We start from the raw sequence: 24,378 nt of genomic DNA, 5'->3' as shown, positions 1-24,378 counted from the left end.
CCACAGCTAATGAGTCTCACAGACAGGACAGTCCTCCTAGGGAATGGCTAAAATTTTCTTTTTGTGTGTTGCCTCATGATTTGTATCTGGAGTTATGATAATAATGGGGGAGGAGGTATTTTCCTTCTTTTAAAAAACACAGGTGCCTTCAGGAATCTATGTATTTCAGGAATTTATTTTCTTAGACAGTCAGATTGGTGGCTAAGCCCGTTTTCTGAGCTTTTTAGTGCAGTTCTGTGGCTAGTTTCAGACAATGGGAGACAAATATAATAGTGTACTTCACTAGATGACTATTTTATGAATTGCAGCATGAAACGAAACATATTTCTCCATGCTAATAGTGAATTATCACAGTTCTTACTTTGTTTAAATAACCAATTTCCTGTCAAATTTCTTATGAAATACAGAGAAAAAAGCGTATCATAGTTACCTTTTAGCACCTAATACTGAAATATGAGAGTCATAGGTGCCTTGGCTGGCTTTTATATTGACACTCTTTTTTTTTTACCTTCTTTGTTTAGTGGAAATTAACCTGACAAATGATTATTATGTAAGTGGAGGTGGCTTAGACACCGTATTCAAAGCAAGCAAGATCACTTTTCACTGGGGAAAATGCAACGTGTCGTCAGATGGATCAGAACATAGTTTAGAAGGACAAAAATTTCCTCTTGAGGTAAAGTACGGAATAGATTTTGACAATTTTGACGATTTGACATTCTTCAAAAAGTAATGCTGTTTACTAACTACCTTTGTTTATCACTTGATTAAAGTCTGTTTGCAAATATAATCATTCACTTAAATACAAATTAATAATATTTAAATGATGCATTTTAGAAGGGCAGCATAAGATATTATTTCATGGCACGTTGAGAATGTCTAAACTGTACATTTTCGCTCATGTCTTCTAAGACAACATTATAAGTTGGTTCTGCTAATCTGACAAAGTTCAAGCTCCCATTAACAGTTAAGCTCCTATGAGTTTGGCCCATCATATTCCACAGCAGTCAGTTGTTTAAAGTGTAAATGGACTTTTCAAAGCTGGGACTTTGCTGAGAGCCCATGGGAGCTGCTGGGCCTTACTGATACAAAGCATGGCCCATGTCACTGGGCTGGAAAGAGAGCTGGCAGTGGCGTGCCAGGAGCCACCATGTGAGAGCAGCTCCTGGGTGCGGCTGCATTCATGGGAAGCCAGGCCAGAGTACCTCTGGCAGGTTTGTCAGAATAGCTTGCAACAGCATGGGGATGGAGTGGAGGAGAGGAGCAGCTCTTGCAGAGATCCATGAGGGCACTCTGCAGACCAAACTTTCAACCCTCAACAGGGCATTGTGATCATTCTCCAGCTAAAAGGATGTAGTTGTGGCAGGCAACTGTGCTGCTTCTCACTCTGAGCATTTTGGACTTCTATATCAGAGCAAAGCAATAGAGCCAAGTTTGTCCTATACTCTGTGGAGAGCTGTGAGCCAGGAGCTTCCCCTGGGCAGTGTCGTTTCCTTTACCTCGTTAGCCATCTAAAAATTCCCACTCACACTCCACCTGCCAAGGGGTCGAAGAGAATATTCTCCTCCGTCATTATCACATGAAAAGCTAGTAGGAGCAGGACACTTCCCCATTCATGTTGGTGACCTGGCACTGGAGGAGATTTCACAACTGCATCCGGAGAAAGAGAGGAAGGGGTGCAACAAACCCAATGCCCATGACAGCAGTCAAATATGGGCACAAAATACCTCGTAATCTTTCATTGCTAGTGCTTCTCTACACTTACTGCAAGGCAGATGCAGTAGGGACATCCTGCCTTATTATTCATATTTTACCACTGATTTCAAGATTCGTCTCACCTGAGTACTCTAGGTGAGATGTTCACTATCAATCAGCAAGTTAGCTTACTGTATTATCCACGGAGAGTGCTGTGCTCCTTGAAAGGATAACTTCTGCATACTTAGTGGTTTTCCAGGAGAGGTCGCTTGTAGATAGCTAACAGCTGATGAATTCCATTCTGTATTTTCAGATAATGCATGTGAGATAGATAAAAAATCCATATATTTTTAATTAAATTTATTGCTTGGACATTTTTTCTCAACATGGGAATGTAAATAACTGCATTGATAATTATTTTAATTTTTGGTATATGTAACATTTGAATATATTTTTATTTGCAGATGCAAATCTACTGCTATGATGCAGATCAGTTTACAAATTTTGAAGAGGCAATTAAAGGAAATGGAAAATTAAGAGCTTTATCAATTTTGTTTGAGGTAAATAAAATATATCTTTGTGTCATTAAAGAAGCTTTGAAACACAGCAGATGTTCAAACTGAATTTAACTGGTTCCAATGTGTGATCACTGAGTTATAAATTTACATATATCTTTCTAATTTATTCTTACGGAAAAGCAAATGGACAAAATACAATTGCTCCGCTTTAAGTCATCTATAATTTTGGTGGCATACTGCAACTTTCAGGTTTTTTTCATAAAACCTGTACTATTAAAAATGCATTTTCTTTTTAACAGATTGGACTAGAAGATAATCTGGATTATAATCCAATCATTAATGGAGTAGATAGTGTTAGTCGTTTCGGTAAGTCTGCCTCGATGTTTTATTGATTACTTATTAGACTAAATTCCCTTTCAGTGTAATTATGAATCCGTAAAGACATAGAGGAGCGCAGTTCTCTCAAGCTCAGCCGTGTGTATTTTGTTAGAAACAGCAGAAGTCATCTGGATAGGCTACAGAGCTGAGCAATCACTGACCATATGAAATTTAACAAGAGCAAGTTCTGGATTCTGCACCTGGGACGGGGTAATCCTGGCTATAAGTACAAAATGGGGGATGAGAGGCTGGAGAGAAGCCCCACAGAAATAGATGTGGGGGTTTGGATTGATGGCAAGTTGAATATGAGTCAACAGTGTGCCCTGGCAGCAAAAAAGGCCAACTGTGTCCTGGGGTGCATCAAGCACAGCATGGCTAGCCGGTCAAGGGAGGCGATTCTCCCACTCTGCACTGCACTCATGCAGCCCCACCTCAAGTACTGCGTGCATTTTTGGGCGCCTCAATATAAGAAGGACATCAAACTATTAGAGAGTGTCCAGAGGAGGGAAACCGAGATGGTGAAAGGTCTCAAGGACAAGATTTACGAGAAGAGGCTGAGGTCACTTGGTTTGTTCAGCTTACAGAAGAGAAGGCTGAGGGGTGCCTTCATCGCAGTCTACACTTTCCTCAAGGGGGGCAGTGGTGGGGGAGGTGCTGATCTCCTTTCTCTGGGGACCAGCAATAGGACACGAGGGAATGCAATAAAGCTGCATCAGGGGAAGTTCAGATTAGACATTAGGAAAACGTTCTTCACTGAAAGGGTGGTCAGTCACTGGAATAGGCTCCCCAGGGAAGTGGTCACGGCACCAAGCCTGTCAGAGTTCAAGGAGCATCTGGATGACGCTCTTAGTCATGTGGTTTAGTTTTAGGTAGGTCTGCAAGGAGCAGGGAGTTGGAGTCGATAATCCTTATGGGTCCTTCCAACTTAAGATATTCTATGATTCTATGTTTTATTTACCCCAAGACTGAATATTTGTAACAACGGCGGTAAGTGTAAATGAATAAATATAACTATCATGAGGAATTTGCAACTCTTTAAATGCTAAATCAAGAGAAATGTCTGATTTATTCTGTGAGTTTTCTTAGTCATATGTTTCTGGATTTTCATATGTGGTTGGAAGCCAAATAACCCTGTTGCAGCCATCCAAGATATGTCTTACAAGCATGAGACCATATGAATATCAGTATTCAGTAGACTCAGTGGACATTAATTCTTTTTTTAGTAGCTGCTGTGTAAATCTAAAATAATCCAATTATATTATATTTGTACAGCATTATTCAAATCAAATGTTGACGCTTTGATGTTTTAGAATTCCTCATAGTTTTACATAAGAGCACATGGACTTCAGAGTGGTGCATGAGGCAATCTGGGCTCTGTTTCTAACTCAGTTTCACGATGGCTTCACAGAAGAATAAACATGAATGAGCACTGTCTTGTACAGGGGTATTCTCTTACATCATGGCCATGACCTTAAGTAAATGGCTAACTTTGTCTCAGTTTTCCTGTATGTAATGATACTTGAGCTTTGTAAAGCCCCTTAAGATGGATAGCTTGGAAGTGTAAAAAGCTTTTTGTCCACTATTTTAAAAGCTTTCAGAAGTATGACACTAAAATCAAGATTGTTTTTCTCCAGAAAACAAAAACAATTCAACAAATATAAAAGGGAGCAACTTTCATAAATTACAAAGACAGAGGAGGGGGAAATACAAAGCAGTTAAGATTCCTTGTCTATGTGTGCCATCTTCTGTGAAACACAAAGGAGAACAAGTAATACATCAAGGCAGATACTGTCCTACAGCCTTGGAAGGAGCTGTAAAACTATCAGCAGCAAGATTCAAGATACAACCACTACATGGCACTTCAACAATGAGCAGAATATCATTTTCTTGAATAAAATGCAAATGAGCTCTGAAAATTCAGGTTATGACTACATCAAGTTGTTCCTCATGAAGAAAAGTGAATAGCACACGATCTGTCCTTGTCTGCGATGTACATGATCTGTCCTTGTCAGTCATATCTGTATTGTGCTTATTGGAATTCCAGTTGCTGAGTTCTCAAGCTCTGCAGAGGAGCAGTCCTGTTCCTTCCGGACAAACTCTCCGTTTCTTGTCATTCTTTGTAGGTGTTTGATTTTAGAATTTAGGCTGTCAGTCACATTAAAGGGCATTTTAAAATCCAAAGTTGCAAAATGTATGGCAGGATTCTTACTATAAATGAGGAGTTTCATGTCCCCAAGCATCTACATAAAATAGACTGGCCGTTCATTTTTACTGAAGGAAGAACTAGGCACGTACCAAATAGCCATGATAGCTTCTGTCTGAAGGTTGATTAACATGTTGAGAGGAGTAATAGAAGGATGGGCTTTGCTTGACACTGCCAAATGTTACCCTTTCATGACACATAGATGAGAGAGGGGGGAGGAGCCAGCTCTTCAACCTTAACTCAGTGGAACAGTCACTGTATAGAAGAAAAGCATCAATGATTTGTAGTAAACTGTTAATGTAATTTGCTGCTCTCACCAAGTTTGTAAAGAATTATGAAGCAAAGACAGCTCAGAAATCTGTACAGGGCTCAAGAAGTAACATATCTGTAAAACCACAAGTTAATGCACAGTCTGAAAATTCATTAGATATTCATAACTGAATATGTATCAAATAGGGAGAAATTTAAAATCAGTAACTTTAGATTGAAATAAGGTGTATAGGTTCTGCATTGTTCCAGAGTGTAAAAAACAAATATTACTTTGGATGCACCAGAAAATAAGACAGGTAATTGTCACAAGATTGATAATTGTCACAGACGGAAAAAATCTGCCTTGAGGAAATTGCTGCCATTTCTGCCAATTTCTGTTGCTGGACCCGACTGCCACACCAGCACAAACGTAGCTTTCTGTGGATGGACTCCCAGCAATTCCTCATGCATACTCCCAGCTGACAAGGTACCAGGTAAACTGCTGACCTGAAAGACATGATATTATTTTCACAGGACAATAAAGAGAGTGGTCATACCCTCCTGGAGGATGTCTTTGCATCCTTCTCTGCTTTGTGTAAAGCTGTTACAGTTTTTCACTGTATTATCACCATTTTAAAAACCTCTGATCCACAGAAATTCGGCTTCTGCCGTCATGAGTAATACAACTTCCAGGTCTAACACGGCGACAGTTCCTCAGGCAGTGATTTTCTCCGGAGGTTAAGATCCTGCAAGAAATTCAACAACTTCACCAAATTCAGGGGAAGTTTGAAGCTGTATCATTAGACCAAGAACAGAGATTTAACATATTTTTTCTTTGAAGTTCATGGGTGGGACAAAGATTTGGCATCTTGGACATTTACAAGTAAACTTACAGGTGTACAAATTCTTGTGAACCAATGTAATGATTACTTTATCTGTTACAGGAGTAGCTCATTACACCTCCCCAAGAAAACAAAGTTGTTATTGAACAATACTTACTTAAACTAAGCAGAAAATGCTCAGCAATTTATTTGTATACTAGTCTCTGTGGAGGTCAGATTTTGAATAGCCTCAAAATTAGCATGTTCCTATAATGGTAACTTTTTTGGAGAGTATGGTTTCTATTTATTCATTCCTTCTGCAGCATTTTAACTATCTGACTCAATTTTTTTTTCCAGGAAAACAGGCTGCCTTAGAACCATTTATTTTGCTGAACCTTTTGCCAAATGCAACAGACAAATATTATACTTACAATGGGTCTTTATCAACTCCTCCCTGCTCTGAAACGGTTGAATGGATTGTTTTTAAAAATACCATTAGTATTTCTGCAGACCAGGTAATTAATTTAATGTATTAAAACCAAACAATTCTACATAATACCGAAGAAAAGCAGTTGCCATGTATATGGTAAAAGCTCATGGCATTCATTGCCAGCCCAACAACCTGGCTTTTCTTTTATCTAGTTTTAAATTTTTTATGCAGCCATTAAACTGGAAAGCATATTTATTACTTGAGTGTGTTATCTTTTCCCTTTTTTAGTTCAGGACTAGATTCTGAGTAATCTTGGCTTAGAAGGGAGCATGAACATACTTCCTAACTCTGCAGGCTGTCTGGACTTCTAGCCCAGATAAAGAGGAGTGCAAAACACTCCTTCCATATTCCCCCAGCTAAATGGTGCTGACTGGTCAGAGCATAGTTCCAACAACAGAGTGGGTGAGAAATACAGGTGGAGTAAAGAATTAGATATACTGCTGATACAGAGGAACAAAAGTTCAGTGCCACCAAGGAGAGCTCAACTGGGAGACTTTACCCAACATCTTTTCCCCAGGGTTTTTGCCTGTTAGCATAATCTGATTAATTTGTTATGACTTCTGACTTCTTTTTTTTCCTCGCCTCTTCTAGTTAGCTGTGTTCTGTGAAGTCCTTACAATGCAGCAGTCTGGCTATGTTATGTTGATGGACTACTTGCAAAACAACTTTCGAGAGCAGCAATATAAGTTCTTTGGGCAAGTGTTTTCCTCGTACACAGGACAAGAAGAAATTCATGAAGCAGGTATTTACTGAATAGTCGTTCCTCTCCACAGGTTGAAAGACAATTTTCAGTAAAAGATTCATCCCGGTATGAAGATATTCATTTTAAATTGTGCAGAAAGTAGCACGCTGTATTATTACTCATAAATCTATCACTTCAGGGAAAAAAACTAGCAATCATAAAACATGTCAGATTAAATGGAGTGTAAAATTAAATGCTTGTCTTGACCAAACATTCAGTGACAATAGCGTCAGTTCAAGCTTTCTTGCACTGCCCTTTTAATGTGTTTCAGACTGAAACAAAGCTGCCTTTTCAGGGGCTGCAAGAGGATTTTGTTTTACAAACCCATTTCGTTCTTTGTTGTATAATGTGGATGCTTTTCCAACAGAGGCTGAAGTGAGATAACCAAATTCATTTCACATAGTCTGCTGAGAAAGTGATAGATGGAGAGAATCCCAGAACCCAGATTCTGTTCTCTGTTTTACCTAAAACCTCAGGGAAGTTTGTGAAAGTTATATGACCAAAACGGTGCATTATGTAATGGGAAACAAGGTCTAGCACTAAATATGGAAGTCAATGATTTCTATACTCACAAGCACAGAAGAATAAATAGTAAACATCTAATTTGGGGGCATTATGTTGCTGCTTGGGTGAGGATGCCTGTAGATTCTTATACTCAGATGCACTGAACTGTGCTTAATTAGACATAGACAGATGACTGAACCATGTGGTGTAGGTGTTCTCCAGATTAGAAAGAAGTGTGGTTTCATTTTCATTTGCCTTGGTTGGATGGATATTTTTTTTTTCCTACTGGAAGGATCCCGTGTATAAAACTTGCATATAATCTAGGAGATGTTCATCATTCAGAACTGCCAGAGAGCTAGGTCCCCTGTACAAGTACATCACACTGTTTCACCACAGTGCTGCAGAGGATAGCTTTACTGCTTCATTTCTATAACCAGTCAGCAACATGGTTACTTCTGATTTGACCTCAGCTTGTTGTGAACTCCTCAGATGTGTGCCCAGGATACGAATTTTTTTGCATTGGTCTAAGCCAAAAAATATCTGTTCTGGCAGGGTTTCTTTGTTTAGGTACTTAGTAGCACTTGAAATTTTGAAGTTTGGAAGAGTATGGAATTGAGCTGCAGAAATAAAGCAAATTATCACAATTAAATAAATTTCTGTTTCCAAATGGACTTACAGCAGACATTGTTGATTTGGCCTAACTTAAAGAAAGATCATGTTTCCCCAAATCCCTCTGTTTAAAGAAGGTCTCTGGGAAACAGGTCACTAATACAGACCACTTTTCTATCATATCTGTGAGTTTGGTATCCATACAGATAAGGAAAGTGTGTCCAGTCTAAAGATACTAGAATCCTTTTCTGCATTGAGTTATACCATTTAAAATTAGAAGGCCCTTCTGCTTCATGTAATGTAAAAAATGTGGTACAGAGCATCTAGAATTTTTGTGTGTGTAGACTTCTTTAACACCAAATAAATGTGTTTCAGTCTACTGAGTTTAAGACAAAAGTGTCCTGCAGTCACATCACTGTGGCAGCGAGCACGTGTAGTATTTGTTCCAAACTAGGTATTTAAAGTAAGAAATTGTTGGTTAAAAATTCTGCTTTGGCCATAAATAAGGAGGGACAAAAAGGGATCACTAAAATTTCAAGTCTTCCTGTATATATATTTCACATTTCTGTTAATATTTATGTGCACTGTGTAAATGCAACATCACCTACACATACATATACATGTTTCTGTACACACACATGTATATATATGCAAACAAATGTAATTATAGGATTTGTTTAATGTAGAACGTTAGAGGAGCATTTATATTTTCACCTCCATTTTAAGAGAAGGTAAAGCAAAAGCCCTAGGAATCATTAAACTTAAATGTTGAGATGTAAAAACTGTAACATGAATGCCTAAATCCCCAAGAGTAAATAGGCTTATGTTTTTCATGTTTAATATTGCAAAGTTCTTGTAGTCGACAGAGAAAAAATAATCTTTGAAATCCCTTTAGACAACGCAAGAGAAATTACATGAGTGGGTCTTACTCAAGTAGATAACTGAAAAAGTATTTTGTGTTGTGAAACCCAGAATCCCAGTTTTCTCCTGCTGGATTCGGAGTAGACTCTCATTAGGCAGTAGGATTAAGTGCTTGATTTATCACTGTTATTAATACATGGCATTTCTTAAGTAGAGCTAAATTTCCTTGGAAGGGCTAAAAGAATCTTTCTATTCAATTATAAACTAATTTCAGCAATATATTGTCAGAAATTTTCACAGAGTGACAACCTCAGCATTCTCGGTGTACAAGCACTGCCGTACTGAGGCCTGCCTAGTGATACATGTAGTTTTCCTATGTGGTATGTATGTATGTATGCATATATGTATGTATATATTTAAGAAGAATATTAAAATAGCTAATCCTTGCAGTCATACTTGAGGATTCAACTCAAAAAGCTTTTTGAAATTGTAATGCTTTATCTCCACCAACCTCAGCTGGCACGAAAATCCATTTATAATAGAAATCATTGTTTATTCCTATAAACCTGAGAACTGTTGTGGTAGCTGCTGCTGGGCCCGTTACATGACTTCCCATCCTCCCCACTCTTCTAGGAATGCGCTGTGAGTAAGTGCAGAAACGTGATTCTTGTTAATCTTCCTGGATTTAGTAGTGATATAAAAAACAATGGATTCTTAAAATTCAAGACTGACAATATATATTGATAAAAAATAATTGCCAGCCTGTTTTCGCATGAAAAATACAACTGTGTAAAGTTCAGCAGCTATTTTAGTTAAATACCAGGGGTAAGGACTCGTGCCTTTAGCATTTCACATACCAGACGACTTAAATTAGCTATAAGCCTCCTCAGATTCTCTCAAGACATTTCCTCTTGCGCAAGATACTTTATATTGACATAATGTGCTGGGGCAGGTGCCCAGGCGCTGGTACTAGGGGAGCTGCAGGGCGGCCTCTGTGAGGAGAGGCCAGGGATGCCCCGTGCCGGACATGGCTGCTTCCAGCCGACCCCCCACAGGGCACAGCTCAGCCCCTCAGCCACGATGGTGGTACCTCTGGGAAAGCAAAGTTAGGAAAGGGCAAAACACAGCATGGCAGTGAGGAGTGAGGGAAAAATGTGTAAAAAACAGCCCTGTGACACCAAGGTTAGAGAATAACGAGGGGGAGGAGTTGCTGCAGATGCTGGAGCAGAGATTGCCCTGCAGCCCGTGGAGAAGACCATGGTGAGGCAGGCTGTCCAGCTGCAGGCCGTGGAGAGCCCATGCAGGAGTAGGCTCCTGGCAGGAGCTATGGCCTGTGGAGAGGAGCCAATGTAGGAGCAGATTTTCTGGCAGGATCTGTGACCCCATGGGGGACCCACACTGTAGCAGTCTTTTCCTGAAGGACTATACCCTATGGAAAGGACCCGCACTGGAGAAGTTCATGAAGGACTGTATCCCGTGGGTGGGACTCCATGCTGGTGCAGGGGAACAGCATGAGGAGGAAGGAGTGGCAGAGGCAAAGCGTTATGAACTGACCGCAACTCTTGTTCCCAGTCCCCCTGTGCTGCCTCAGGTGGGTAGGTGGAAGAGTCAGGAGTGAAGCTGAGCCTGGGAAGAAGGGAAGAGTGAGGAGAAGGTGTGTGTAATTTTGGTTTTGTTCCTCACTATCCTACTCTATTTTAATGGGCGATAAATTAAATTAATCTCCCCAAGTCGCGTCTGTTTCGCCCATGACGGTGCTTGGTGAGCGATCTCCCTGTCTTTATCTTAACCCATGAGCTTTTTCATCTTGCTTTTGTCCCCTGTCCTGCTGAGGAGGGGGAGTGAGAGAGCAGCTGGGTGGGCGCCTGGTGGCCAGCCAAGGTCAACCCAACACCTCCATCATAGAGATGGAGTAGACTGGGAATATTGAAGAACTACTTCTTGCCACATGCTGTGACAGGGAGCTGAAAAGCCCTTGGATGTCTTAATCTAAATGAAGTGATTTCACAGCTTCCACAATTGAAAATCTGGGTTTACAAGATAAAAATCTCAAACCCAGATTCAACTAAAAGAAGAAGAAAGCAACAAATGTGAAAAAAAATCCCCTGAGTTATACAGTGATGCCTCAGAACTACACCTAGTTTTATTCCAACTGGGTCAAGCTCAGAGAAGCTTCAATTCAGGCATAATTTTTTTTTTTATATATATATATATATGAATAAGCCAAATTTGGGCAGCTTATAAAGGTCTTCATGTCAAAAGCACAGCCCAGGTAGTTTCTGACAATGATTTGACTAATGTACCTTGGTGCTCTCCGATGATGCAATTGAGTTTAGATTAAAAACTTATGAGTTATATGGGTAGCATTTTATTCCATAGAAGAATAAGCAAAGATAGGTGCATTATGATGATCTGATATGCAAAACCAACATCTGAGTACTCACCTGAGGAAAGCAGAGACCTGAATTCAAGCCCAGCAGGGGCTTGAATAGATCTCTAATTTCCTGTGAATAGTATTTTGCTGCTTGAGACTTGTAATCCAGTTGAATATCTGTGACTTCAGACTAGTAACAGACACAAGAACTTCCTTTCTTGAAGTCTCTTTGCCCAGATTTTCGAAGTTTGCATCAGAGCAGCAGAAGTCTTGAATGAGGTGAGTTGAGATGCGATCTCCTCGCTTTTCCCAGTCTCTGGAGAGGGAAAATGGGAAAAAGCAGGAGCAAAGTACCTCTGTGTTACTAAGACTGTCAGGAAAGGGAAGAAAACAGCACAGGCAAGACGACTGATGAAGAGCAAGAGACAACAGCTTGGGAAGGAATTGGCATGAAATAATATGCAGATGACTGTCATGTAGGAATATTGTTGGTCACTGCTGAGACAAACAGAACCAAGCATCTAAAGGAGGAGAACAAAAGGGAAGATACCTTTTTTCTTGAAAAAAAAAAAAGTTGGAAGAACCATCTGGAAAAAGAAGCAGAGTGAAACTGAAACAAATAATATTGGAGACACCAATCTTCCACCTTTAAAAGTTTTATAATATTGCTCAGTTAGTCTGAATACAGTCAGATTTCAGAACCAAATTCACTTACAGACAAAAAAAGAGGAAGGGAGGAAAAAGGACAGTAGAGAAGAGTTTGGAACAGGGAGAAGCTGCGTACTTATACTATGAAAAAGCGTTTGAAGAGTTATTTTGAACACCTTCAAAAAGAAATAGCTGAGGAGTGTTTTGAGTCATTAAAAAAATAAAATCAGAGTAAGTCATCTGCCTTAATGCTCGGAATTGAGAAGGGAATTGTCTCTGCTGGTCTAATGATTTCCGTTTGCCATCTGGTGAAAATGAGGTGGAATTACAAGTTTTAGGAATGGAATGAAATGTACACAACTTGAGATTTTTTTTTTTTTTAATTTGCTCTTCCTTTACGTCAATTAAAAGAATTCAGTATAATGAATAAAATGGCGTGTCAGATACATAGCACAGTAGATTCAAAGCCTTGCATGCTACATAATTCAACTAAATGTCACAGACTAATACTGCCTCTACCATTAGCTCGCAGACACAAAAATAAAGGAAAAAAAAAAAAAAAAAAAGTCGCTACTTATTTTTCATTGACTAGCTCAGACCAGAGCTGCTCGAAATTGCCCATCTGCGTACAGAACGGAAGAGTTTTTCAAAATACTGGTGTTTGAGTGCCCTCCTGTGTTCAAGTGGCAAATTGCAAAGTTAATGGAAAGATTTTTTTTGCGTTCTTTCAAAATGAAATATTGTCCACCAAAAGCGTTGTAGTATCACGGTGTTTGCTTCCTTTAAGAGAATTCCAACGAATCTACAGTTGTTTTCTTAATTACCTTGATAGCTTGTTTTGCTTGCTTTTGCTACATGCTCAAAGTTTGTTTTAAACAGATTCTGAGATTTGAAAAATATGTTTCCTCATTTATTCCAAATAGAGAATGATTATATAATTAGTTGTGCAAAATTCAAACTAAAAGTTTTGTAATAAAAATATATCTATCCAATTATTTTCATATATAAGATTTAATTAAATTGTTGAAAGACTCAAAGTAAACTTCAGGTACTCTGATCTGTGATTTTAACAAGTCTAATAGATGAAATAAAGCAACAGAAATGAGGTAATAAATGAAGCAATAGACTGAATAATATGCCCTTTCAGTACCTGTGAAAGCGGATATGAAAGGAAATTCGGTACATGAGAAAGGAACTTCCCAACAGCATGGGCAGGGGCAGATGGCCACTCCGAGCATTTCAACCAAAGGGCAAAAACTATGCTGTTTCGAAGAGGCAAGAAAAGGGACTTAGGAAAAGTCAGGGACCCCGGCCCTCATTCTGAGACATCAGAACAAATGTAGTTGCTGTGCTCTCAGTTTGGGAACCAAATGTTAGTGACCACTTTTGACAGTCATCTCCATTCTTCAGTGCTGTGCGTGAGGACACGGTTCCCCACACAAACAGAGGGGATGATGAGAGCAAGGAAGGAGAATGGAGTGTCAGCCCAAACCCAGACCAGCCATGAATGATGCAGCTGTATATGATGTTGCTTTATTTTTTCATGTATCACAACTTGGTCATTTTTCAGTGAGCTTCAGCTAAATAATTTACATTTTCTGCTAATGTAATTTTTTCATACAGGTTAATCTGCCTTTGACCTTGTATATTATTTTTAAGCCACACGCAGGTACTTGGACAATTTAAAAAACAAATGACAGAGTGTCAATAAATTTCTAGCACACTGGTAATCAGTACATCTGTATGTTCAGCTTACTTGAATAAGGTGAAAAGAGTATTGGAGAGGAAAGGCTGGCAGACATGCAAGAGTAGCTGCCTGACCAGGCTGCTTCTGGAGTGCAGGTTCCAGGCTCACAAAGGCGGTGTGCATGACTCAGGCCCAGGACTGCAACAGTCTGATCAGACTTCTTCAGCAAATGTCTAGATGGTACCTTAAAATATAATTACATTAAATCACTATCTAATATAATAATTTCTTAATCTCTCCCTATTTGCCTTTTATCTCTTCTTGAGGTACTATAGAAAGATTCAAATACCCTTGAGAGGAAAGTCAAGTGTGATAGCTTTACCTTTAACCTTTAAAAACAATCTATTATAGATTACAGCCTATTGTAGATTATGGCCTATTACAGCTGGTGGGAGAGTGTGCAGCTCTTCTAATGCCACTCCAATAGACCCATAAAGACAGAGTAATAGATTTTTTTCATCCCCAGGACATGCATATGAATCTTTATGTTTTGTGTTTTATATTTTATTTCTTGGGAACTGGATATGAATATTTCATATAATACAGTATAAAAAGGAGGGGAAAGGAGACTCAGTCCTCAAATCAGCTTGCTTTTGAAAATTTGTTGTTAAAGTACTGGTTCTGTTTATAGTGCATGGCATCTCAGACATTTTAGTGGAAAGCTAAAAATGAGGCACATGAAAGACTTGCATTAATTTTCTCAGGAGGTGGCTCAAAATCTTAGTAGAGTCATTTATACCATTTAATAAATATCACGTTCTTTCCTTTTTTCTTTCTTTCAGTTTGCAGCTCAGAACCTGAAAATGTCCAGTCTGATCCAAAGAATTATACTAGTCTTCTTGTTACATGGGAAAGACCTCGGGTTGTATACGACACCACAATTGAGAGATTTGCTGTCTTTTATCAACAGTTGGATGGAGAAGACCAGGCTAAGCATGAGTTTCTGACAGATGGGTATCAGGACTTGGTAACTGTAAACTCTTCAAGTTTCATACAAAGTGGTGATGGAAAAACACTCACTGTTAATTATCTTAAGGGATTAAACAGTAGCTGGGAGCTGATTCAATGAAAAATTACTTTGGCTGCAGCTCACAGAAGCTGTACTTCATTTCTTGGCTGTGAAGCCACAAAGACAATTCAAAAAGAAAAAAAAAAGAGCCTCTCTTGCCCAGAAGAGACAAGGCTTTCACAGATTGCTGTTCTGATTTGCCTATTCTATCCCCAAAAGTTTATGACCATGTCAGCCTCAGAGCTCCTTAGCCATAAAACCCTTAGTCGATTAATAGTGATCTGTACTTCGTTGCTCACTGATGTGCAAAGAATGACCTACGCAATAAGATTCAGTACAATCATGCTGCTACAAATATTAAGTTACTGGTTACAGCTTCATGGTATTTTACTAATGTGATTTGTTCCTTTTACCCACTTTAAAGACTCATAATTCATCAGAGAGAATGTTGCCTAAACTAATTACCTAAACTAGTGTTCAGCATTAATAATTATATAGTTTGATATCCTCCATTTAAAAATTCACAACATTTTTTTAACGTTACTTGAAAAACATTTGTGACAATAAAATATAAAAAACATGCATTAAAGTCCTAGAAGAAAGGAGCTTAATGTTTCATATGAAAAATGTGTTGTGAAAAAATTAACATTTCCCAATATTTGATACTTATTTGCAAGTAAATGATTAAACATGGTTTTTCTTTTAGGGGGCTATTCTAAATAATCTACTGCCCAATACAAGTTATGTTCTTCAGATAGTTGCTGTTTGCTCTAATGGTCTACATGGAAAACACAGTGACCAAGTCATTGTTGATATGCCTTTAGAGGACACAGGTAAGTGGTCTTTTGAGCTTAGTGATTACTTTTAGCTGAAAATCTGTATTTGAAGAAGTAGTTTGTTTGCAAACCAGTTAAAATGCACGACTGTCAAAATATGCTAAAATGAAATTTCAAAATCGCTGCAGTTAACCTTCAGCATGTTCTTTGCTACTGATATTTGACATGATGTAATTCTTCATTCCTTGTAAACATTACCTATGAAAGACTGCATGTTAATTTTTTTTAACTCTAAGAATATTCTGAAAAACACCTACCTGATTTCAAATCTCACAAGTGTATCTTTTAGCAATATAACGTAGGGAAATAAAACCACGTTTGGTATTATTTCTCTATGGTTCAAGCATCTTCCCAAAATTAATCCACACAGCCAAAGTATTAAGGAACAAGTAATACAAACCCAATATATGACTTATAAGTCTGTATCAATTGATTTTGAAATTTGATTTCTTATGATTACTTGGAGTTTGATTTCAAAGGACTTGTGGTGATGGAATTCCCTTGCTTCTTAATGCTGCCTCGTAAAAAATCAAAAGGCCTAACAAGCAGATCTTACTGATTTCACAGCCAGATTTACTTCCTCTGCCTGCTGGTAAATATGAAATAATTTGAAACTGTAGCATGAAGCTTGATCTTGTCCTTAATAATTCCTTAAATTCTGCGGAAGTTTTAGCATAAGACCCAGTTCTTATCAAAGTGAGTGAGAGCTGTGTTTTTAGTTAAGAACCCTGTAATTAATCATAAGAAAAAATCAAAGACTTTCTGATCATGCAAGAAACCATTTTTTATCTAAGGGCCTGGATTCTTGCTGTTTATTTATGGATTCTGTAAGTTCAGTTTTACACTTCATTAAGTCTGTTTAGCTACAGCAAAGTCCTTAGCAATGTTGTGATGTACTTGGGAAAACAGGTCAGTTTTTCATTTCAAGGGAACCACATTCCTTTACAGTGAGAAAGAATATGATTCTTGACAATCTGTACAGCATGAATTATAAACTAATAATGGTAATAGGCTCATAATAGTATGTTTTTGTCTGGAGGAGGGGGACGCAGGTTCAGGTATAGTACATATAAATTTTCAATAAACATTTAACTTGTCTTTCAAACACAATGTATTAAGAAGAATGTGTTTTTGGAGTCTTATGCTAATATCTACCAGAATTTTCTTATTTCTGTTCAGTTTTCTAAGAAGTCCACAACAAGGTTCTGACATTCTGCCTGGCATTCCACTTCTCTGTTTATCCTTTATCTACCTCTTAGATACTATATTCCTCCACTTCCTTTCCAGAATTTGCTGATTTTGTGTTTGAAGAATTTTCTCAGATGAGATTTCATCTACATACCGCCACATCCATTTCTACATGGAATGACAAATAAGCAGCATAGTGTTGTCATTATTAAACAATAGTCAGTTCAACAAATCAAGTCAGTACGGTGCTACCATCACAGCTTTAAACCTCTGAAAACAGACATTGCAAAATAAAATCCAATGTAGGTAAATCCGTAGGATACACCACCCTACTACTACTGTTGTATCCCTGCTGTAAGGATCAGTTGCATAGCACCCTGCTGTGTGCCATGACTCCCTTTGGAAGGAAAAGTGGATGTGGAGGCAGGGAGAGAGACAGGGGTGCTGGGGCTGGGTAACCACGGAGCCAGCACTGCAGGCTGCACCGCTCAGTGCACCTGCGGTGCCAGCAAATGCTGCTGGGGAGCCAACCCAGCAAGAGAACGATGGGGCGTTTGGCAGTCTGCAGCTGCACAGCGGTGCATCTGATCACGACACCCCTGTTGTGCTTCTGCTGAAGTCGTGCAAACCAGTGGCTTTGCATTCATTTCAGTAGAAGGAAGGGTGAGGGCCTTGCTTTGGAAATACATACTGGAAAACTCATTTCACCTTCCAATATAGCATCAGAAATTTCTCTGGGATTTGTGTTCTCAGACGAGAATTTGATGCGATATATGTTTGATATGCTCATGCCTTTTTACACAGACACACCACAAATTTAATTAAAGAAATGAGAAAATGTGATGCAAGGATACCTAGGAGACATCGTAATGTAAAGATGTATATATACACAATATGAATGTAACTATGAAAGTGGTATTTTTGTGTTTTCTGTCATTTGAACATTTAACTATGTCTCCTTAATGTTGCATTAAAGCAAATTAATGTATAGAAGCATATTCTTATCCTGAGTTTTCTTGTTTTTAAATAAATCATTGTAAAGAGAAGAGTTAAATAATCTGTATATCAGAACTGTATAAACATATGATTTTTCTTTCAAATTTCAGGCAGTTCTGAAAATTTGTAGTAGTTTCACATCCACCTTAGGTTTTTCCTTTAGTTTTCAAAAAGCTCCAAAGTTCAGGAAGATTATTTCAGGTCAAGTGAAGTGTTTCAAGGATATTTTAAATTAAAAACAAAATTGAAAAGAGGGAAAAGTTTATAAACAAAAATAAAATACCAAAATGAATATTTTGCATGTTTCAGAAAAGCTTTTTCTTTGGGATGCTTCCTATCTGAAACTGACACAAAGTTATTAAATGTACTTTGTCTTCTTTTATTTTGACACTTCCACAGCAGTCCATCTGGAAGTGTTGGAAGGGAAAATTCAGGGAAAAATCACTCCCACGTAGTTAGTAGGATTACTGTGGGTGTTCATTGCCCTATAGATAAGTTTTATAGATGCTGTCTCAACTCTGGATATAATTTTAAAATATGAAAAAAACTTCCATTCATTTCTAATATTAATGTTTATTTGCATACTTACTTTTACTAATTATTTACATCTGAATTAACTGTTGCAAATATTACAAATATTTTCATATTTAATATTTTAATATTGCAAATATTAAACAACAGAGATATGAGAATGTAAGCATCTAATGAGAAAGATTTGTTCAGAGCAACTTGCTGATTGCAACTATAACATCAAATTGATTTTGTGATCTGCTTTATAGATCTTGAAACAAAAGGGGATTTCTTGGAGCTCCTGCTTGTGAATTTTTGAAAGAAAAGTTATCTTCACCATGGAGACATGAAATAAAATTGACTCACATAAAGCATAAACTAAAACTTTCATTTTCAAGAATTACTCTGAGTAAGCCAGTTTAATTAAGATGAAATTCACTGCAGTCACCTGCATATCAATTGATCTTCATGTTGAGAGCTAAAGTGAGGCGAGTCATGTGAAAGCATTAGGTGGGCCCTTTTCCGGGAACAATTCTGCCCTTGGAGTGGCCGCTTTTAAAGCGGGCAGTTTCAGTACACTGTGCAACACAAATCTGGTGTTCAAAAAAACTCACAACCATTGTTTTAGCCTCTTCCTTTTGAGACACTTTCAAGAGAGAGTGTTTCTCATGCCTTCTCCCCACCCTGTCTGGGTGCCTCCCATGGGCAGTTAGTGAGGGCTCTGCAGGTTCTGGGTGATCCACAGACCAATTTTAAACCCTGTCGTTCCTGGCAATGCTTCATAAGAGGAAGGACCTCTTTTGGGCCATGCCCTCTGCCTCAGTTTGTGGAACCCTCGGGAGTTCTGGTATGACATTGGGCAAATGATCATAGTTGACACCTCTGCTCTTTGGGTTTTTCCTAAACTGTTCAGAGTGGCAGCCTTTCATCTTGTCATATAGTGTATGTGCACATTAAAACTGTTTCCAGTTAGTTTCCATTTAGTAAAAGTCACCAGATGCCCTATGTGATGTAGCTCCACAACCTCCATTGAAAATGAAGGGAATCATGTACATAGTGTTTTAGTCAGCTTTGATAAAAGTCCAACCTTTATTTACCAAGTTTTCATTTGCTATTAGAATTGGATTTTGAATAACTATCTAAATGTGTGCTTTGACTCTCTAGATAACATCTGTATAGCTCTGAAAGTTCTGCAGTAGTTTGTTGTGCAGTTAATACCAGTGTTACTTACATGCTTTTGCTGATACAGGAGATAAAAACCAAGAGTATATGTCTCCTCTCATCTTCCTTTGTGGAGACTCGTATTGGTGTGTATCAAAAAAACCCATACTGGGATATGGTTCTCAAATGCTGTCTCCTGCATGGCAGCTCATGCTGTCGACAATGCTTTGTGAGGGTCTGACTATGCCATTTCGTTGTAACTTGTCTTTGTGAGTGATTTTTGTCCTGAAAAACACTAAGCATATCTTAAATATTTCATTTAGGGGATGCTTTTTCTAATTTTGTACTGATAAATGTAGAAATCTGAAAACTAATTTAATCAGAAGAAACAGGCTTTACTTTTGTTTTTGCCATTTATTACATAAGACAGTACAGAAATGAAAACAGTTTATGTTGTGCACATTATTCTACAATTACAAATCAGATTGTTTTAAGATTTTTTTAAAGATTTGCATTGAACTTAAATGTAGGGAAATAATTACCTTTTTTGTCTTTGTTCTATCGTTTCTTCATCTGTCATTAAAACAGACTATGAAAAGGCGTCTTCAGAACTTTCTAATTATTTAATTATTTTATTTTAACATGTAAGCTATAGAATAATCAATATGTGGTTCCAGAAAAAATAAAAAAGCCTGTTCATCGACCTACATCAATGGGTTGTTTTTTGGAGGGGGCGGTTCTTCTTCTTGGTTGGGGGATGTTAGCACATTTCTATAATTTGCTATCAAATCAAAAACTCAGTAACAGGATTAACAGAACTTCTGTAAGTGTGTGTCTCTAATGCTTTTGCCAAATACATTTTCTGTAACCGACTAAATTTAAATTGGCTTTCAAAAATGTCTGAAGATTTAGTGTTGTTAATATATATAAATATTTTTTATATATATATATGTATGTTAATGCCTCTCCATAAAGACGAGCAAGAAACTGTAGTTTTCTGCTGGTAGAATTTGAGGGCACGTACCATATAGTGTACTCTAGCACAATCAACACATTTTACTTTTCTGATTAAGTCTAATTAAAGCTCAACTCAAGAATAGTGACCACAGAATGAATAGATAGCATTTCTCTGTATTAAAAATATTTTGCAGGGAAGTCTATTGAGTGCGTAATACGTGGTAAGGGTCTACTGTGGAAAGACTGTCAAATTAATGTCAACAATGTTTGATTTCTATCATTGAGAAGCCAGGGAATATCATTATCTCCTCCACCCCTTCCTCCCTTCCGCTCCCCTCCCCACCCTGCCCCGGAGCCTCCTAGGCTTCCAGGAGTTAGAGGTAAGATAATTTTTCTCTATCTTGTTAATGAAAGTTTAATTCAGTACTTAGTAATATATAAAAGTTTGTTACGAAAGAACAATTTATGAAACTTTCGTGCAGGATTCTTTAGTCGAAATTTATTTCCATTCCATAATTACATGTAAAACTGAGCTTATTAGCGTGATAAACTTTATCTAGTGTGTGTTGCATATAAAACACGTCTCAATTTGTTTTGAAAGGTAGATAAGGACAGACCAAAGAGAACACAAATTAAGTCATAGATTCCTGTCTCATGTTGCAGAGATGGGAACTATAAAGATGACATCTTCATACTAGTGCATTGAGAAAGCTTCATTTGGGAACCATGGAGGAAATGCAGACATGGAGCTGTGTGTGCTATTCTTGGAATCACTCCCCAGGCTAAGAGACTGGCATTTTCACTCAGTGCAGATCAGCCTCAGAATACGTGCTAGCACTGGTGTACAGACAGAGCACTAGAACATTGCTTAGAAGAAAGCCTTGGAAAGATTCAGAAAGGGAATGGACCTTTCTGTGGACCAAAGGAGCAGTAAGATGAGTTAATGCTGTGGAAGGGGTACAGCATTTCATCAGTGGAGGCCTATGCCAGTTCCTACCAGAGATTTGTAGGTTTCTTGCAACCTACTTTCAAGCCTCTCTTGCTGACCACCATCAGAAATACAATATTGAATTTGGCCAAAAAGACAGAGAGAAAGAAGGTGAGAGACTACTTCTAAACTTAGGAGAGAAGGATTTTCACTTGGGCTGTAAGAGGTTCATTTCTCTATCCTGCCTCAGCTGTTATTTGTTTATGAAAAGTAGAGACCTCAAAAGCCTTTAGAGTAGTTCTTTGCAGAGTGCCCAGTACCTGTTTTATAGGGACATTTTGTGGAATGTGGTACAACTGTGTTCCTGTCCTTACATTAAATCAAGTGGAGTGGGAGTTTGAAAAAGGCCTTAAGCATAGGACTCTAGGAAGGGTGGGTCTCTTTGGTCTGCCCTGATGGAGACAGGCAGCCTACTGCATGCTGAATGTGATGGCGTGGCTGCTGTTCTAGTACCTAACTCTAAGCCTGGGTGCACAAATGAGGAATTTGCTGTATGAAAATTACACAACAGATCATTTTACAAGAGTAACTTCAGAGCTTTCAGAGTAACTGTAGAGAAATAGTTGATTCTCAGACTTACCTTTTTTCTCTCTTCTGTATTTCTGCATTAAACTGTACTTTCTCATAGAAAACATTCTCATAAACTTGGTTCTCCCTGGCCAGGATGTGGTTCTTCAGTGCAGATCCAACATATGCTGCAGTATCAAATTAGAGCCAGACAAAAGTTTTGTGGCTGAATGTGTCCCGTCTAGATGAGCATTGCTACCCTTAGAGCCAGTCCTCAGCCCAAGTGGTTAGCCACTTCTCCAAACACAATACTATAAAACATCTTAGACTGGGTCTCAATAAATGTATTAACTAACCAGTTGAGTCCTTGCAGAATTAGAAATTCTGTGAATTTAGAATGTTGGATGATATGGTATGTATTTTTGTTTTATAGAGGCTGACCTCATTCCTGAACTGAATGAAACTGAAGAATATGAGGTATAGCATTCATTTATTTTTAAGAGAGTATTTCAAATACACACATTTCAACTAAATTGAATTGATATTCTGTGAAAATTTATAAAACTATGTCACCAACTGAATATATTATCTGCATTTGTATATACATACATATATATGCATATACAGCCTTCTCTTTCAGCTATATTTCTCCCTAGATAACTCTAGACATACCTCACTGACTAGTTCTCTGGGGCAGGAGATACATGGAGAAGTAAGGGATATCACAGGATATGCCTAAATATTTTTGAAAATGAGGCATCGAGTTAGTGTCACCTCTGAGTGAAGTCTGACAAAATTGTTCATTTAGCAGAATCAAAGCTGTCACCCAGTGTCAGGCTTTTCAGTTTAAAGAGAAATCTGACTCGGCCTTGCTTATGATGGTCTTACCGTGTAGTCAACTAAAGTAAGGGAGCAAGGCAGTTGCGCTGCAGACTGAGATTCATGTGTATCTGCTATCAGTGTGCTATTGGCTGAATTTGACAATTATTCCAAAATTCTTGGAGGGTCGTTTACTCTTACTTCTTGAACTCAAGTTATACTTTACAGTGTAACTCTGTTTTGGATGTTTTTACGATACCCTCTGCAGACTTCATCTTTGGTAACTAGGTTCCTGGCATCCCAGCAAGGAGAGAGGTGAAAATATCACAATGAAATTATTAACAGTCTCTAATACAGATTGTACAGCATGGACAGTTCCTTCAGTAAGATCTACATTTGTGTACATTTGTATCAAGTAATCCCTCAGAATTTTTATTTTATCGTTACATTCTATGACCACAGTATTCTCACTGAGTGGAACGTCCTTGTTAGTTAAATAGGGAGCCTGTACTTACCTGTCTCTATTTACCCTCCTTTGTATTTGTGGACACTGAGTTATACAGTTATTTCTCTGTTGATGTAAGCTACATATCTAGATTATTGCATCTTTCAGGACAGTAACTGAGTGCCAGTGAGTGTCAATTGATTTTTACTTGAACCCTGAAAATTTGGAAGAGCAGACATTGCTCTTCAGAAGGTAGATTTTTCAGAAACAAGGGCCTGGCCAGTCCAGTCTGGGTTTGAGGGGACACAGTTTAGGTACTGCTGTCCCTACATTTTAGGTATCTAGCCCTTGGGATGAAATCCAAGCCTGAGAGTCATGCCTGAGGTCCCTTATATTGTGTGAATATGCTAGATGTTCCTGGCACAAAGGGACTGCAGCATGAAGCACGGCTCTAGCCTAGTGATTAAAGCCCTCACTCTGGTGACACTGCATAACAGCTAACAACTCTTACTAGCTGAGTGCCCCAGTTAACAGTTTATTCAGCAATGCCTCATCTTGGGCACTTTCAGAGTTGCAACTGTATTTAGCAAGAGGTCCTGCCCTGCTGGTGTCTCTTAGGGCTATGTGTGCCTATCAAATCAAGTCCCTTCAGAAACTGAAGGTGCCCCTCAACCTAGTTTGCAGAGTTGTGCTCGGACAGGTTTGGCTCTGGTGCAGTTCTAGATGAGGGCACAGCACAGAGCTGCAGGCACTGCTGTGTCTAGGTCAAAACAAAAATGCCTGCTGAGCAAGTTAGATACTTCCCCATTACATTTTTTGATTTGGGGCAGGGAAAGTTGGAGAGGGGACAAAAGAATTTGAACTTAGATCCTCAAGGCCTGCCTAAAACCTGATTTTATTTAGGCATGTGAATTTTTTTTTTCTTTTTGTATCTGTCCTTAAAAGTCAAAACGCTAACACAGATTTTTCACGAAGTATCATTATTCATGTTAGCAAACAAAGGGTCATAACAGGGACCAGATGGTATTACTCACAATACTTGTGAAACTGTTACAGTCATGCTGACCATGCTGAAATCTTCTTTTCCAGAAAACTCTGAAGATTCAGCAGATTTGAGGACAGGTCA

At 38.4% G+C, this 24,378-nt stretch overlaps 1 protein-coding gene across 1 annotated transcript in view; it reads left to right on the top strand.

Annotated features, from left to right (window-relative positions):
- PTPRZ1 (protein tyrosine phosphatase receptor type Z1) overlaps positions 1-24,378 on the top strand; it is a 104,345-nt gene that overhangs the window by 39,703 nt on the left and 40,264 nt on the right. The window contains exons 4-11 of the mRNA XM_068400702.1: positions 522-673; positions 2,157-2,252; positions 2,510-2,576; positions 6,219-6,376; positions 6,943-7,093; positions 14,619-14,803; positions 15,552-15,678; positions 22,422-22,465. Coding sequence (XP_068256803.1) covers positions 522-673; positions 2,157-2,252; positions 2,510-2,576; positions 6,219-6,376; positions 6,943-7,093; positions 14,619-14,803; positions 15,552-15,678; positions 22,422-22,465 — 980 coding nt within the window. The remainder of the gene's footprint in view (positions 1-521; positions 674-2,156; positions 2,253-2,509; positions 2,577-6,218; positions 6,377-6,942; positions 7,094-14,618; positions 14,804-15,551; positions 15,679-22,421; positions 22,466-24,378) is intronic.

This window comes from Nyctibius grandis, chromosome 5 (genome assembly GCF_013368605.1).
Source record: "Nyctibius grandis isolate bNycGra1 chromosome 5, bNycGra1.pri, whole genome shotgun sequence".
Taxonomy (NCBI): domain Eukaryota; kingdom Metazoa; phylum Chordata; class Aves; order Nyctibiiformes; family Nyctibiidae; genus Nyctibius; species Nyctibius grandis.
Note: the sequence above shows the minus strand (reverse complement) of the source record. Positions and strands in the feature narration are given on the sequence as shown.